Raw genomic sequence first — 17,136 nt, forward strand, 5'->3', positions numbered from 1 at the left:
CACTCAAATGTCACCCTATAAAGTCTTCCCAACTCACCCCACCACAACTATCACTTTTATTTAGCCATTTCCTCTCTCACTAGAGTGTAAGGACAAACAACAAAGCAATGTTTTATTAACCTTTATTACTTAAGACCTAGTACCGGGCTAGGTATGTGGTCGGTGCTAGATACTTCATTAGTATTTGTAGAATAAATAAATGACATTGCTATGCTTGGAGAAAATTAATTTAGTATAGCATTTAAGGTGGTTGGGTGAGCATTTTGTTTTGTTTTGTTTTTTAAAAAAACCTTGCTACATCTATTTTTCTTTGTTTATAATAAGAATTTGAGAGTTCTGTAGTCCTACCCTCAGTTGTAACTAAGATAAGGATAAATTGTTCACTAGCAATACTTTAACCTCATTTTCTTCATATAAATTAGATGTGTTACCCTAGAAACGTTAACAACTTTAGTATTATTTTTTCCATCTTTTTCATCAGTCCCTCCCTGGTAGAGACAAAGTAGCTTCCCCAGTAGATAGTCCCAAATTAAAGGGATTGTTTTTTTTACTTTGATAAATTCTGTTTATAGCTATCGGAGCCTTAAGTATGGGTGAGTTTTTGACAGAAAGCACTTCAAAATGTAGAATCCTGGCTGGGCGCAGTGGCTCACGCCTGTAATCCCAGCATTTTAGGAGACCGAGGCGGGCGGATCACTTGTGGTCACGAGTTCGTGACTAGCCTGGCCAACATGATGAAATCCCGTCTCTACTAAAAATACAAAAATTAGCCGGGCGTGGTGGCGCGTGCCTGTAATCCCTGCTACTGGGGAGGTGGAGGTTGCAGTGAGCCAAGATGGCGCCACCGCACTCCAGCCTGGGCGACAGAGTGAGACTCCGTCTCAAAAAAAAAAAAAAAAAGTAGAATGCTGCACAACTTTTAATTATTAGTAATTATGTTTACCTCAGTGGTTCTCATAGTCACCCTAGCCAGCAGCATTAGCATCACCTGGGGCCTTGTTAGAAATGGAAAATTTCAGTGATGCCCACTCAAGTTTAAGAATCAATGTCTTGCTGGAAATGTAAATTAGCTAGGTCATATTTCTAAGCTTCAATTTCTTTGTAAGCTGAAATTACCTTAGCTGGATTCCCAATAACCCGAGATGGATATCCATGAGGCTTACAAAGGTTAAATGTCAGGACGACCCTCCATTTGCTTTGGTCCTCACAGGAGCTGAGAGTTGCTGGGAGCTACAGAGAGCTCTGGGTGGAGAGAGGAATCCAGGTCGCAATCAGGAAGCATTTCTGGTAAATTGTTTAAAGAGACCTCAGAAGAGACCTCCCAGACTATAGTATTGTTCTTTCCTCATTTCAAATAATCGTTTTCCTAATTTTATTATTTTTCTTAAAATAGTATAAGCTTATTTTAAAAATTGTGTAAGTTTCAGGACCTGGATCCACCCGACCTTAGTGATTTGAAACAACTAAGCGTGCCTGTGTTGAGATATTTCTAGCAAACTAGTGCTGCACACGACTAAGCTTTTTTTGTTTTCCTTTTGAATCTGGTACATGGTGTCAAGGTGCTCGGGATTGTTTATTCAGGGCGAGCGAAGCCACTTTTCGGAATAGTGGGGAGACTGGCTAACGACCCGCAGTCGCCTGAGGCGAGGAGAACCAAGTGCTGAGGGAGGGGGAGGCAGAGCCGAAAAAAGCCTCAGCTTCGGGGCGGAGGTGGGCGATTTAGTTAGTAACTGAAGCAGCCAGAGTTCCCGCCTCCTCCTACCTGAGCAAATCCTGGCTGAGCTGCTCCGACACCGTCGCCTTCAGCCGGCGCCGCTCACACGGCCCCTTCCTTTGCAACCCCTTACTGCAAACTCCAGCGGACCCCAGAAGTACCATGGGGGCCGCACTGCCTTCCCCACAGCGAGCCATGTCTCACAGAGGTACGACGCCCTGGAGGCCCAGTACTTGGCCTCACTTGCCCCGCCCAGGAGGAAGAAGGGGGCGTTTCCGACCGAACGCTCGGCTCCTACCCAAATCCGCCCCCTAGGGTGAAAGGTTGACGCCTCTCGTCGGTTTGTAGACAGTCTCCCAGAGAAGCCGGACCGCGGTGGGGAGCCTCAGAAGCCCAGAACCGAGCCGGCTCTTGACCCAGGAAGAGCGTGCGCAGGCGTACTCGCTCTGTTTACTTCTGCCGGCGGGCACCCCGCCTCCCATGGCTCAGGCGCGGACCATCCCGCGGGGCAAACCAATCCTCAGGCTCCTTATCCCCTCCCCTCTTCTTTCCCTTCCGGTTGGTGTTCATTCATTTCAATGTTTTACTGGGGCTCGAGTTCAAATCAGCACATGCAACCTTTCTATGCTGTGTCTTCCTGACAGGTCTACACTTTTTTCCAATGAAAGACTGGGCGAGTCACACCCCCTCACTTACCTGGCTTCTTAACCCTGAGGTATAAATGTTTGGGGCAAGAAAAATTGGCGATGGGAGGAGTAGGGGAAGAACTTCATAAACTGCCAGTCAGAACAATTCTGAGTTCAATATAAGAGATACTTACAGCATCTAGAAGGCCCCATCCCCTTCTTATCCAAGGAGTGACTCATACAAGCTTTTGGACTTGATCGGAGAAAGCACAGGGCTTTGCATATAAAGCCCTAACATTTATGACCAAGAAGGGAGAAATAGGTAAGGGGCAAAGTCTTTGAGCAGTGAAGTGATGGATGGATGAAATATAGAATTCTCTTTTGTCCCAAATAAAGTAGCAAACTGATTATCATTTAAGGTTTTGGTATTTTTTATTTGATTACTGCCTCCAAAAGAAGAAAACTCAGTAGTTCCGCTTCGAGCCGGGCAAGTCCCATCTACTTGGGAAGCAGAGGCGGAATGATGGCTTGAGCCCGGGAGGTCGAGGCTGCAGTGAGCTATGATTGCACCACTGCACTCCAGCCTGAACAGCACAGCAAGACCCTGTCTCAAAAACAAAAAAAAATCTGTTTCATTCACAAACTCTACACACAAGGTGAAGAATAGTAATTGCTTGGAAAATACATTGGCCAGGTTGCAGTGGCTCACACCTGTAATCCCAGCACTTTGGGAAGCCAAGGCGGGAGGATCACTTGAGCCCAGGAATTAAAGACCAGCCTGGGCAACATAAGGAGACCCTGTCTCTACCAAAAAAAAAAAAAAAAAAAAAAAAAAAAGGAGGCGGGGAGGGAAATATATGGACTTTGTATTTGTACCATAAGATTGGCCAAGAGGTAACCATTTCTTCAGATAATGCCCCCTCTCAAATATTCAGACATCTTAATTCTGAAAAATATAACTGGATAATTGATTTTTTAAAATTAATTCCCAAATGCTTGGATGGATAATTGACTCTTAATTATTCCTGTAGAAACGAGGGGTGTCAAAGATAACATAATAGTAGCTTATATTTGAATCCTTATTATGTGATAAACGCTACTCTATTTGCACTGTGTGTTTTAACTCAGTTAATCCTTACAACAACCATTTAGCTAGGTACTGTCTTCAGACCTATTTACAGATGAGGAAGCTGAGGCGTACAAAGAATAGGTAAACTTGGCCAAGGTCACACAATGTCATATATCACACTATAATATATGGTGTGTTACACCATAATAATGGTGTATTATAACCCAGGCAGTATTTATATTTTGACTGGCAAATTTAGTCAATTTACATATACTTTTGATAGGAATGTAAATTGGTGCAGCCATTATGGAAAACAGTATGGAGGTTCCTCAAAAACTTAAAAATAGAACTATGACATGACCCCGCAAACCCTCTTCAGGTATATACCCAAAGGAAATGAAATTAGCACCTCATAGAGATATCTGCACTTTCATGTTTGTTGCACCATTATTCACAATAGCTAAGATATGGAAACAACCTAACTGTCCCTAGGATAGATTAATGGATAATGTTGTATATATACAATGGAATATTATTCATTCTTAAAAGAGAAGATCCTGCCATTTGTGACAACATGGATGAAGCTGGAGGACGTTAAGTAAAATTAGCCAGGCACAGAAAGACAAATACTGCCTGACGCCTGTAATTGCAGCACTTTAGGAGGCCAAGGTGGGCGGATCATGAGGTCAGGAGATCGAGACCATCCTGACTAACACGGTGAAACCCCGTCTCTCCTAAAAATACAAAAAAAATTAGCCAGGCATGGTGGTGGGCACCTGTAGTCCCAGCTACTCAGGAAGCTGAGGCAGGAGAATGGTGTGAACCTGGGAGGCGGAGCTTGCAGTGAGCGGAGATTGCCATGCACTCCAGCCTGGGCGACAGAGCCAGACTCTGTCTCAAAAAAAAAAAAAAAAAAAAAGAAAAAAGACAAATACTGCATACTCTCATATGTAGGATCTTTTAAAAAGTACATAAACAGAAAGGTGGTTGGGGGAGATGTAGGTCAAAGGGTACAAAGTTGCATTTATGTAGGATGAGTAAGTATAGAGATCTAATGTACAGCATGAGAACTATAGGTAATAATATTTGTTGTATACTAGAAATTTGCTAAGCGAGTAGATTTTAGGTGTTCATACCACAAAAAAGTAACTAGGTGTGGTGAGAGGGAAAACAGTAACTGTGTGATGATGATATGTGCTTGACTATATCATTTCACTATGTATGTCAAAACATCATGTTGTATACCTAAAATATCCACATGTTAAAAAAAAAAAAATCAAAAAACCACCCAGGTAGTCTAGCACCAGACTCCCTTCAAAGCCCTGCCAGATTTCTACCAGGCCTCTTTATCACCTGATAAAGTAACAACTAGGCTACTCTCTGGTTGGAAATGGGTGACAGAATGATTTCTGGTTCATGTTTTATCTTAAAACAACTTAAGTTAGGCTGGGTTTGGTGGCTCATGCCTGTAATCCCAGCACATTTGAAGGCCGAGTCGGGCAGATCACCTGAGGTCAGGAGTTCGAGACCAGCCTGGCCAACATGGCGAAACCCCGGTTCTACTAAAAATACCAAAATTAGCCAGGTGTGGTGGTGCATGCCTGTGGTCCCAGCTACTTGGGAGGCTGGGGCAGGAGAATCACTTAACTATATCATTTCACTGCAGAGGTTGCAATGAGCCGAGATCGTGCTACTGCACTTCAGCCTGGGTGGCAGAGCAAGACTCCGTCTCAAGAAATATATATATAAAAATAAAAAAACTTAAGGTAGCTTAGGCGGCTATGTGAAATGATTAAAGAATGAGTAAATACTCCCTTAAAAAACAAAACATGGCTGGGCATGGCAGCTCATGCCTGTAATTCCAACACTGGGAGGTTGAGGTGGGAGGATTGCTTGAAGCCAGGAGTTTGAGGCTGCAGTAAGTTATGATCACATCGCAGCACTGCACTACTTAGCCTGGGCAATAGAACAAGACTGTCTCTAAAAAAAAAAAAAAAAAAAAAAAAAAAAAAAAATTCATGTCATTGATGCTTCACATTCTACCATTAGATAATTTAACTTAAAGCATTATTTTTATTTTAATTCATCTCTATAGTCATTTATCCCTTAATGTGAGTGAGGTTTTCAGATGTTCTTCCTGAAATAATTTTTGATCAGGAGGAAAAGAGAGTTTAAGGAACTAGCAGTGGGAGCTGTGAAGGTAAACGTGGCTAAACTCCTAATTTGGTTTAGGGTCATCTTTAACTGTGATCTTAATGTGAGAAAAGTAAATTTAGGTAAAATTGCCTTGGAAGGAAAAACTTCTTTCAAGAATTCTAATCTCATGAAAGCAAACCCATTTTTGATGCATTATTTCTCGCTCTTTAAAAATGTTTAGGCTGAGCTTGGTGGCTCACACCAGTAATCCCAACATTTTGGGAGTCTGAGGTGGGAGGATTGCTTGAGCCCAGGAGTTCAAGAACAGCCTAGGCAGCATAGCAAGGCCTCGTCTCTACTTACTTACTAAATAAATAAATAAATACATACATAAATAAAATTAAAGCCAGGTGTGGTGGCACATGCCTGTAGTCCTCGCTACTCAGGAGGCTGAGGTGGAAGGATCGCCTAAACCAGGGGTTAGAGGCTGCAGTGAGCCGTGATCGTGCCACTGCACTTCAGCCTGAGTGACAGAGTGAGACCCTGTTTCAAAACAAAAAATGGAAGTTTTAATATGAAAAATTTCAAATCCCAGCTACTCGAGGTTGAGGCAGGAGAATCACTTGAACCCGGCAGGCAGAGTTTGCACTGAGCCGAGATGGCGCCACTGCACTTGAGTCTGGGCAACAGAGGGAGACTCCATCTCAATAAATTATTTTTAAAAAGCAAAAAGATTTTGAGAGAGAGCGAGAGAGCTTGTTATGTTTTCCAGGCTGACCTTGAACTCCTGGGCTCAAGTGATCTTCCTGCCTCAACCTCCTGAGTAGTTGGAACTATAGGCACGTGCCACCATGCCCAGCTGAGTGGTGTTTTTTTGTGTTTGTTTTTGTTTTTTGTTTTTAAGAACTGTATATAAAAATTCGCTGACCATGGTGGTTCACACCTGTAATCCCAGCACTTTGGGAGGCCAAGGTGGGCAGATCACCTGAGGTCCGGAGTTCAAGACCTGCCTGGCCAACATGGTGAAACCCTGTCTCTACTGAAAATACAAAATTAGCTGGGCGTGGTGGTGCAGGCCTGTAATCCCAGCTACTCAGGAGGCTGAGGCAGGAGAATTGCTTGAACCTGGGAGGTGGAGGTCGCAGTGAGCCGATTATCAAGCTACTGCACTCTAGCCTGGGTGACAAGAGCGAAACTGCATCTCAAAAAAAAAAAAGAAAAAAGAACTATATATAAAAATTTAATGGATAAGACAGCTAAATGTAAAAAGTGAAACTACATACTACTAGAAATAAAGTGGGTAAAATTCCTTTATTACCTTGGAAAAAAGAATGAATGTGTATATGTATATGTGTGTATTCCATATATTCCATATACTCAGATCACCCCTTCTTAAACATAAGGTAACATGCATACTATATTTAGTATTCTGCATCTTATTTTTCCTCATTTAACAGTACATCCTAGAGTGTTCTGCCTGCTTCCAGACGAGCGAGGAGACTCGTGGTCTGGTTCTTGGACTTCCCTAACAGCATGGCCCCTAAACGCCAGTCTCCACTCCCACTTCAAAAGAAGAAACCAAGACCACCTCCTGCTCTGGGACCGGAGGAGACATCAGCCTCTGCAGGCTTGCCGAAGAAGGCAGAAAAAGAACAGCAAGAAGCAATTGAACACATTGATGAAGTACAAAATGAAATAGACAGGCTTAATGAACAAGACAGTGAGGAGATTTTGAAAGGAGAACAGAAATATAACAAACTCCACCAACCATTTTTTCAGAAGAGGTCAGAATTGATCGCCAAAATCCCAAATTTTGGGGTAACAACATTTGTCAACCATCCACAAGTGTCTTCACTGCTTGGGGAGGAGAACGAAGAGGCACTGCATTATTTGACTAAAGTTGAAGTGACAGAATTTGAAGATATTAAATCAGGTTACAGAATAGATTTTTATTTTGATGAAAATCCTTACTTTGAAAATAAAGTTTTCTCCAAAGAATTTCATCTGAATGAGAGTGGTGATCCATCTTCAAAGTCCACCAAAATCAATGGAAATCTGGAAAGGATGTGACGAAACGTTCAAGTCAAACACAGAATAAAGCTAGCAGGAAGAGGCAGCATGAGGAACCAGAGAGCTTCTTTACCTGGTTTACTGATCATTCTGATGCGGGTGCTGATGAGTTAGAAGAGGTCATCAAAGATGATATTTGGCCAAACCCATTACAGTATTACTTGGTTCCTGCTATGGATGATGAAGAAGGAGGAGAAGATGATGATGATGATGATGATGATGATGGTGATGAAGGGGAGGAAGAATTAGAAGATATTGATGAAGGGGATGAGGATGAAGGTGAAGAAGATGAAGATGATGATGAAGGGGAGGAAGGAGAGGAGGATGGAGGAGAAGATGACTAATAGAACACTGATGGACTCCAACCTTCCTTTTTTAAAATTTTCTCCAGCCCTGGGAGCAAGTTGCAGTCTTTTTTTTTTTTTTCTCTTGTGCTCAGTCACCCTGTTCTTGAGCTCTCTTTTCTCTACTCCATGGTTCTCAACTTATTTGGGGAGAAATACCTTGAGCAGAATACAATGGGAAAAGAGTCTCTACCCTTTTCTGTTCGAAGTTCATTTTTATCCCTTCCTGTCTGAACAAAAACTGTATGGAATCGACACCACCGAGCTCTGTGGGGATAAAGAAAAACCTGCTCCCTTCGCTCTGCTGGAAGCTGGAGGATGCTAGGCCCCTGTATAGTAGTGCATAGAATTCTAGCTTTTTTCCTCCTTTCTCTGTATATTGGGTTCAGAGAGTACACTGTGTCTCTATGTAGGTCAAAGGGACAATATGGACAGTTAGCATTTACCAACACATATCGGTCTACTTTCTCGTTTAAAAAAAGAAAAAAAAACTTAAAAAAATAGGGTTATAGAAGGTCAGCAAAGCGTGGATTTGAGATGTTTGGGTGGGTTAAGTGGGCATTTTGACAACATGGCTTCTCCTTTGGCATGTTTAATTGTGATATTTGACAGACATCCTTGCAGTTTAAGATGACACTTTTAAAATAAATTCCCTCCTAATGATGACTTGAGCCCTGCCACTCAATGGGAGAATCAGCAGAACCTGTAGGATCTTATTTGGAATTGACATTCTCTATTGTAATTTTGTTCCTGTTTATTTTTAAATTTTCTTTTTGTTTCGCTGGAAAGGGAAGATGATGCTCAGTTTTAAACATTAAAAGTGTACAAGTTGCTTTGTTACAATAAAAGTAAATGTGTACACACACACACACACACACACACACACAAACAGTATATCCTAGAGGTTATGCCATACGAATGCAGGTCTTTGTTATTTCTTTTTATGACGGCAATTCCACTACATTTCTCTCAGCTGCCATTTTAATTTCTTCTTTGAATGATTATTCATATCCTTTGTCCATTTTGCTTTTGGTCTTTTCTCTATTTTTAGATGTTGGAGATATTAGTGTTGTCTGTGATATAATTTGCAAATATATTTTTCCCATTTGTCATTTGTCTTCTGACTTAGCTTGGCTTTTGGTGGGTTTTTTTTTCCCCTGGTGTTTTTGTTTTAATGTAGTCAAATTTATTCCTTCTTTTTGTTCATTTTTTCTGGACTTTGAGTCATAGGTGGAAAGATTATCCTGACTTCCAGATTGTAAAAGAATTCATACGCTTTCCCCTAATAATGTGTGATTTCACTTTTTATACTTAGCTATTTAATTCATTTGGAATTTATCTTGTTACATGGTATGAAGAAAAGATCCAATTGTATATTTTCTTTTTCTCCAAGTGGCTATGTAGTTATCCCAATACCGTTTATTAAAAGTCAGCTTTTCCCCTTGTCATTTTAGATGCCACTTTTATCGTATGCTAAATTGTTTTGTCCCTTAGTTCTATTTCTGGACTTTCTAGTCTATCACATTGTTCAGGCCATCTATTCATGTGCCAATATCACAGTTTTAATTATAGAGGCTTTATATACATTGCTTTAAAAAAAATTTTACTGGCTGGGTGCAGTGGCTCATGCCTGTAATCCCAACTCTTTGGGAGACTGAGGTGGGTGGATCACTTGAGTCCAGGAGTTTGAGACCAGCCTGGGCAACATGGCAAAACCCCGTCTTTATCAAAAATAAGAAAGATTAGCCCTGGGTTGTGGTGCGCACCTGTGGTCCTGGCTACTCAGAAGGGTGAGGCAGGAGGATCACTTGAGCCCAGGAGGTGGAAGTTGCAGTGAGCTGAGATCACACTGCTGCAAACCAGCCTGGGTGACAGAGCAAGATCCTGTCTCAAAGAATAAAAAATAAAAAATAAATTTCTGAATGTTCTATGCCCAAGGGTGAGGGTGCAGTAATTTTTTGCCTTAGTATTGGCCAACTGTTAATCTGTTCAATGTCCTCTCAGTGCTAACAGCAACACAAAGAACTGATAAAGCTGAGAATCCTGCACAAACCTCACTTATACTGTTTCTGGACTCTTCCCTGCATGTATGTAATGGTTAAAAGCATAGACTTTAGAATCATGATATTGAATCCAATTTAAGTTGTTTATTAGTTGTGTGACCTAGCCTACTGGTCTAATAGTCTAAGTCTATTGAGCTTTAGTCTATTGTGATGATCCATGAAGCTCTCCAAGCCTCAGTTTCCCTATAATGGGGATAAGGGTACCTCATGTGGTGGTTAGAAAGACTAAATGAGATAAACCATGTAAAATTCTGCTATGTTGTGCATTATTAGCTTATGACTTATCATCACAAAGTAGTTTTGAAGGTTACTCTTTAGAGTTTTACCTTTCCCCTCACACTGCCTTCCATTCAAATAATCAATGTCATTTTGCTGTTAGAGTTTGTTTCCTCCTAGCAGTTAAGTTTTACTAGCTCCAGTGGATGTGGTGGGTTTACAAAGGTGATAGTGATGATGACCACTGAAGGTCTTCATGTACAGGGAAGTTGTGATTTTGATTTCTTCCTGCCATCATATTTAAGAATAGGCAGCCATTTGGAAAAGCCATTTCGAAAAAGAAAAGCGATTACAGAATCAGAATAGCACCATATTACAACCCTCAATGATCTAAGTGATGAACAGCAATAGCTGCAAAAATCACAAAAAGAAAACCAGGCAATATATGCTTTCTGATGAAAAACACACTACATGTATGATCTTGCCAAATGAATCAAACCTGAATTTGATCAAGCCTCTGGATTCCAATCAGCAGAAAATACAAAGGGCAGAAGGATATGCTGATTTGTACCATAAATATGCACTTGGCAAAATGCAGACTATGGGAAATTCCACAGATCAAACAGCCTAGGTTCTGCAATAGAAAAAGTATAAGCAAAATAAGGGATGGAAGGGAAATCTGTAGATTTTAAAAGGCCTAAAAAATATCTTTCATGGGCTACAATGTAGGGAGAAAAAACATCCAATGTCAAAAACGTGCATGAATAAACTATAGGTTCTAGGAATAGCATCTATTATTAGAGTTTTCTGTTTCTCTGGAGATAGATATAGATAGATAGATAGATAGATAGATAGATAGATGATAGATAGATAGATAGATAGATCCAATTGGAACCAATATCCAATTGGTTCTGTTTCTCTGGAGAACTCTGTGTGTGTGGGTGTGTGTGTGTGTGTGTGTGTGCGCGCGTGCGTGTGTGTGTGTATGGGGTAGGGGGCAGGATTTAAGGAACTGGCTCACACAATTGTAAAGGATTGGCAACCCTCAAATCTGTAGGTAGGCCTGCAGGCTGTAGACCCAGGGAAGAATTGCACATTAAGTCTACAGGCAGTTTGCTGGCAGAATTCCCCCCTCTTCAGGGCAGGTCAGTCTTTTTCTATTAAGGCCTTAACTGATTGGATGAGGCCTACCTACATTATGAAGGGCAGTCAGCTTTACTCACAGTCTACTGATTTAAATGTTAATCTCATATAAACAATCTCTTCACAGAAACATCTGGAGTAATCTGTGACCAAATATCTGGGTACCACGGCCTAGCCAAGTTGACACATAAAATTAAGCATCACGGTATCAAAATATGCACATTTAGATGATTAAAAAGTAAAGAAATACAGGAAGTGAAGCTATCCAAGTCAGGAAAGGAGCTTAATTTTGAGAGGAAGAGGGAGTTTGTAATTATGATAGGGGTATGCAAGGGCTTGTAAGGTGGCTGGACAAGTTTTATTTCTCAATCTAAGTGTTGGTTGCAAGAATATTCATCTTTTTTTTTTTTTTTTTTTTTTTTGAGATGGAGTCTCCCTCTGTCACCTAGGCTGGAGTGTGGTGGCGCAATCTCGGCTCACTGCAACCTCTGCCTCCCAGGTTCAAGTGATTCTCCTGCCTCAGCCTCCCAAGTAGCTGGGACTACAGGCGCCTGCCACCACGCCTGGCTAATTTTTGTATTTTTTGTAGAGACAGGGTTTCACCATATTGGCCAGGCTGGTCTTGAAATCCTGACCTTGTGATCCGCCTGCCTCAGCCTCCCAAAGTGCTGGGATTACAGGCGTGAGCCACCGCGCCCGGCCAAGAGTATTCATCTTAAAACAGATTATATTTAGAATATGAAATATAGATATTTATAATATAAAATAATTATTAGCTATAGATTTCCCTGATATCGTTTTCTGTATCTGTATTTATTTTAAAATAAAAAAAAATTAAGCGTTAAGTGTTAAAGAGGGTTTAAACAAAGCTATGTCAAACTTTTTTTTTTTTTTTGAGAGAGAGTCTTGCTTTGTTGCCCAGGCTAGAGTGCAGTGGCGTGATCTCAGCTCGCTGCAACCTGTGGCTCCTTAGCTAAAGCAATCCTCCCACCTCAGCCTCCTGAGTAGCTGGGACTATGGGCATGCACCACCACACCCAGCTAAACATTTGAGGTTAAAATGTAGAGAGTATAATAATGACCCTGCTTTTTTGAATAGCTCACTATCTAATGAGAAACAACCTTAAAAGAGTTCTACAAATGTTTAAGTTGCACTACTGTTTGAATAAAGATATTGCTTGATAACTACTTTTAAGTGAAAGCTCTTATTTAAATGAATAATTTTCAGTACACTTAAACAAATCATTGTATTGAATTCTATATATATATGCATTTATTATCATGGGAATATTGCACCGGATGGGGATTATGAAAAATCGCTTATCCAAATCCTTTTTTTTTTTTTCAGGGCAGAACTGCATAGAAATTATCTCAAAATAATATTTGATTTTTTTTTCTTTTCCTTTCCTTCCTCATCTCCTTACCTTTCTCCCATTCTTCTCTTCTTTCTTTCTACCTTCTGAAAGTATCAGGAAACTGACAAAGTTAAAGCTTTAGGTGCCCCACTTCCATAAGCCCCTTCTAGGGTTCTAGTAGCATCCCTAAAAATGTGTTTACTTGGTTATGTTTTTGTAAAGTTGGCAAACTTTGGTCAAATGTTACCTCATATCTGGTGCTACTGAGTAGCTACAACCATCTTTAAGATTCAGTCACAGTGAAACTAAGTAGGGGATTCAGTGATTAGGGCTGGTGGAGTATGTTTATGAGTTCACATTCACTTCTATGTCTAGATAGGTTGTTGCTACCTGTCCGGGTATGGGAATGGTTTCCAGGAATACTTTGCTGATTCATCCTGCATGGTGACATGAAGGGGTAGGGCCCAAGGGTCACATCACTATGTGAAGATGTCACATCACTATGTGAAGATGTCACATCACTATGTGAAGATGTCACATAGTGACAGGTATTGGAAATAAATGTGTAAATAAGTAGAGGCTTCAATTCTCATTGATGCCTTATTGGAACAAAAAGAATATTTTCAGTAATGCAGAACATGTTAATTATAAACACTTTTTTTGTGTTTTGATTAAAGTCATACAGAATGAAATTTGTCAAAATTCCTATATTTATGACCTATGTTTATGATATTTTTACAGGTTTTCAGAAATTTTAATTTGTTGTGATTTCTCATTCTAAATAATCACTTCTATGCTTTAAAAAGGCAAGCAGGGAACAGGCATACCATATATAATTGTTGCAATGTATTCCCAACACTATATCTTCCTAATATTTATTTTATCTTGAAAAATAAGAAAATGTGGCCAGGCACGGTGGCTCACGCCTGTAATCCCAGCACTTTGGGAGGCCGAGGAGGGTGGATCACCTGAGGTCGGGAGTTCAAGACCAACCCGACCAACATGGAGAAATCCCGTCTCTACTAAAAATATAAAATTCGCCGGGTGTGGTGGCTCATGCCTGTAATCCCAGGAGTCTTGGGAAGCTGAGGCAGGAGAATCCCTCGAACCTGGGAGGCAGAGGGTGCAGTGAGCCAAGACTGCACCATTACACTACAGCCTGGGCAACAAGAATGAAACTCTGCTTCAAAAATAATAATAATAAATAAGAAAAATAAGAAAATTGAGGCTACTTTTCAAATGACTAAAGAGGTATTTATATAGCTCTTTTCTTTTTTTGGAGGAAATGCAAATGGTAATTTAATGTTTTTATTTACTGTCAGTGTAGCTCTTTTTTTTTTTTCTTCTTTTTTGAGATAGGATCTCTGTCGCTCAAGCTGATACAGTGGTGCAATATCCGTTCACTGCAACATCTGCCCCCTGGGCTCAAGTGATCCTCCCATCTCAGCCTCCTGCGTAGCTGGGACTACAGGCGCACGCCACCACACTAGGCTAATTTTGTATTTTGTTTAGAGGTGGGGTTTTGCCATGTTGCCTGGGCTGGTCTCAAACTCCTGGTCTCAAGCGATTCTTCCACCTCAGCCTCCCAAAGTGTTGGAATTATAGGCGTGAGCCACCATGCTTGCCCAAGTGTAGCTCTTAATGTGATATTTTTTTCTGCAACAGTGAGGGACAGGTGATAGGCTTTAATGTTCCTCTGGCCTTATTTTAGCATTAAATACAATAAAGGCACTAACTAGAACCCTGCTGGGTGAACAAGGTTTATGACTAGATCACTTGTTCTTCTACATTTAGGTCACATTAAAACAAATGCTATCTTAAGAAAGAAGAAAAATAGATACTATTAAATCTAACTGAAATATTCCTCAAGCATATTTTAAATATAATTGTCTATGCCTCTTAGAGTGAAAACTATTGAGTTTTTCCTCAAAGAGTAATTCTTACTTCAATCATCATTTCTACCTAGAAGATACTTTCACTGTTTTCAGGGCTAACTTGTAACATTTGAATACAGTGATTAAAACTGTACTTTTTGGGGTAATGAATATATATAGGCTGCCTGGAGGTCTAGGTGTGAATTAAATAACTTGGGATATGCTGGATGCTTCAGGGCAAATTTCTTAAATCTCTCATATGAAATGTACACTGATTTCTGTTCAGCTATTTCCTGAAAGAGCCTGGAAACATCAAGATCTGGCACTCCAAAAGCTGCCTAAAGTATAGCAGCGAACTCCTGTTCTGTTATTAAACCATCCGCATCAAGATCAAAAAGCTTAAAGGACATTTGCAGACTCTTTTCAATGTTAGCAGGATTGCATAGAACAGTCAGACCTATTACATACTCTCTGAAGTCTATGTTGCCATCATTATTCCTGCCGAAGTGGGCAGGGGGTTGTCTCAAGGGCTCTGAAATTGGGAGTTTTAAATAACTTGAAAATTCTTCAATTCCTATCTTCCCTCCTTTTGAGGCAAAGTGCAATTGCAGCATATTCATCCAAATGCTGATGAATGTTATCCCTGTCTAACTTCAACTTCTGGCTAATTTTTGTAAATTCCACCAAACCAGCTTCTATGGGTAGTTGAAGGTTACCTGCGGAGATCATCACTCTGCAGCCTTCGTAAGTGTGCCCTGTCCCAGGCACCCCTAGAGCATTTGCCATGTTGATGTGTACTGTATTGGCAAAAAGGATGGGGTCTTTTTTTTCTTCATCATTTGGGATATAAACAGGCATAAACTCAACTTCTACCCTGGTGAAGAGTTGACTGAGTGTCAACATACAGGCCTGGAAGGCTGTGAATCCCTGCCAGGTCCAGATTGCCATGTCTAGGGTGTTTGGGTACCTGAGCAGCACTGGCTACACAGGAACACCTGGACAGAAGGCCCCTAGTTTAAAAGTGACTAGACGGGAGCGATTGATGCACACACCTTCTAGGAAAATCAGAATCTGTGGCCACTTCTTTCCAAATGTCACTCACTTCAGGATTTCATCCTTAGTATTCTTCCTGGAATGGGGGTCTTCTCAAATCACAAGCACCAGCTGTGTTGACAGTAGGAATTTCCCAGCCAATGGGATCTGCACATTTTGACTTGCAGAGACCACTGAGGGTAACCCTGCCACCACACAGGGGATTGAGTCAAAGAAAGTGGACCGTGGTGCTGTAACGAAGATAGGGGCCTTGTCTTGGGTTGCCTTTTTCCCTTTCACTTTAGCCAGGAACCCAGGTAAAAAGAAAGCCACCTGAAGCATGAGCTTGAGTACTGGTTTCACCAGTTTTTTTTCTCCAACTCTTGGCAGGGTTGCAGGATTTGAGCAGGATAGCCAAAGGTGGAAAGCATGGCCACTGGCCAGATGAAGAGGAAGGCAATGCAGGACATTCGTACCCACGAGGATGATGCAGGTCCAGCACCATGCACAGAGGCGTGTCTGCTGAGGATACAAGGACTTGATTAGCTCCTGCGTGATCCCAGACTCCTTCGCCTCCAACTCAGAGTCTGTGGACTGCAGAGCCATGAAACCGACTTAGTAGACCCAGGCTGTGTGTAGCCTGGATTTGGGGGCAGCTTTTGACATGCACCCCTTCCCCACATCCAATTGCTTTTTCTGTTTGCACATAATTAGAACTGTTAGAGGAAATTGTAGGTTAATAGAAAATGCTGCATTACCTTTAAAATCAGAAAAATCAAAGATGGTAAATGATGTAACAGGAGAATTTGAATCATATCAACAGCACAATCTTTTTTTCTTTTTTTGCAAACATCTTGCTTTTGACATATGCCTAATAAATTATTTTCACATAGCAATTTCTGATGTTAAATTAGGCATATATTATATACTACTAGGGATATATTAATTTGAATAGATGAATATTATTAATAATTACAACTTTTAATTTAGGTGCCATTACCTGTTTTTATTTACTGTGAGCTGCTTTGGCAGCTCGTAAATCAAATTCACTTACTTGCCCTACAAATAGATTTCTACAGAGATAGTAATAACTGTTTATCCTAAGAGGTTTAACTCAAGATGGCACCCTTGAGGCTTTATATCTGTTACAAGTACTTTTCCATATCTATTAAAAATTAGAGTACATTCATTGTAATAGGCCGGAATTGCCCATGGAATGTTTGATTGATAAATTCTTAATATTAGTCCAATCCTAAACTGACATAAGTAGCAACAACAACAAATCTTAAAATCACCTTTGTCAGTAACAGGTTTTTATTAAAATAAGTCAGGATTACTTTACTGTGTCAACACGTCCCATTCTTTCCCTTGTTGCTGCCCTTCTGGAGGGATCAAGAGGGAAGCAACAAGTTGGTATGAACCAGGTTTTTTCTATACCTTGTGGCATTTGCAACTCTGACAATGCTCTATAGAATATTCCTATGTTTACTAATGG

General features: G+C 40.7%; 2 protein-coding genes and 1 pseudogene across 4 annotated transcripts in view; 1 reads left to right on the forward strand and 2 right to left on the reverse strand.

The window, feature by feature from the left end:
• Positions 1-2,212, reverse strand: part of BTBD8 (BTB domain containing 8) — a 103,412-nt gene extending 101,200 nt beyond the window's left edge. For 2 of the 3 annotated variants that reach the window (XM_008960499.4, XM_034931053.3), the window contains exon 1: positions 1,763-2,212. In XM_008960499.4, coding sequence (XP_008958747.4) covers positions 1,763-1,911 — 149 coding nt within the window. In that variant the 5' untranslated portion in view covers positions 1,912-2,212. The remainder of the gene's footprint in view (positions 1-1,762) is intronic. The other variant, XM_055116123.2, reaches the window with a different exon arrangement.
• Positions 2,213-3,884: 1,672 nt separating this feature from the next.
• On the forward strand, positions 3,885-10,277 carry SETSIP (SET like protein). The gene is given in 2 exon segments (XM_055116143.2): positions 3,885-7,589; positions 7,592-10,277. Coding segments are annotated over 2 exon segments (879 nt in total). The 5' UTR covers positions 3,885-7,078; the 3' UTR covers positions 7,960-10,277.
• Positions 10,278-14,752: 4,475 nt separating this feature from the next.
• LOC129397768 (lysophosphatidylcholine acyltransferase 2B-like) lies at positions 14,753-16,931 on the reverse strand (annotated as a pseudogene).
• Between the last annotated feature and the right edge of the window lie 205 nt (positions 16,932-17,136).

Source organism: Pan paniscus, chromosome 1, assembly GCF_029289425.2.
Source record: "Pan paniscus chromosome 1, NHGRI_mPanPan1-v2.0_pri, whole genome shotgun sequence".
NCBI classification, from domain to species: domain Eukaryota; kingdom Metazoa; phylum Chordata; class Mammalia; order Primates; family Hominidae; genus Pan; species Pan paniscus.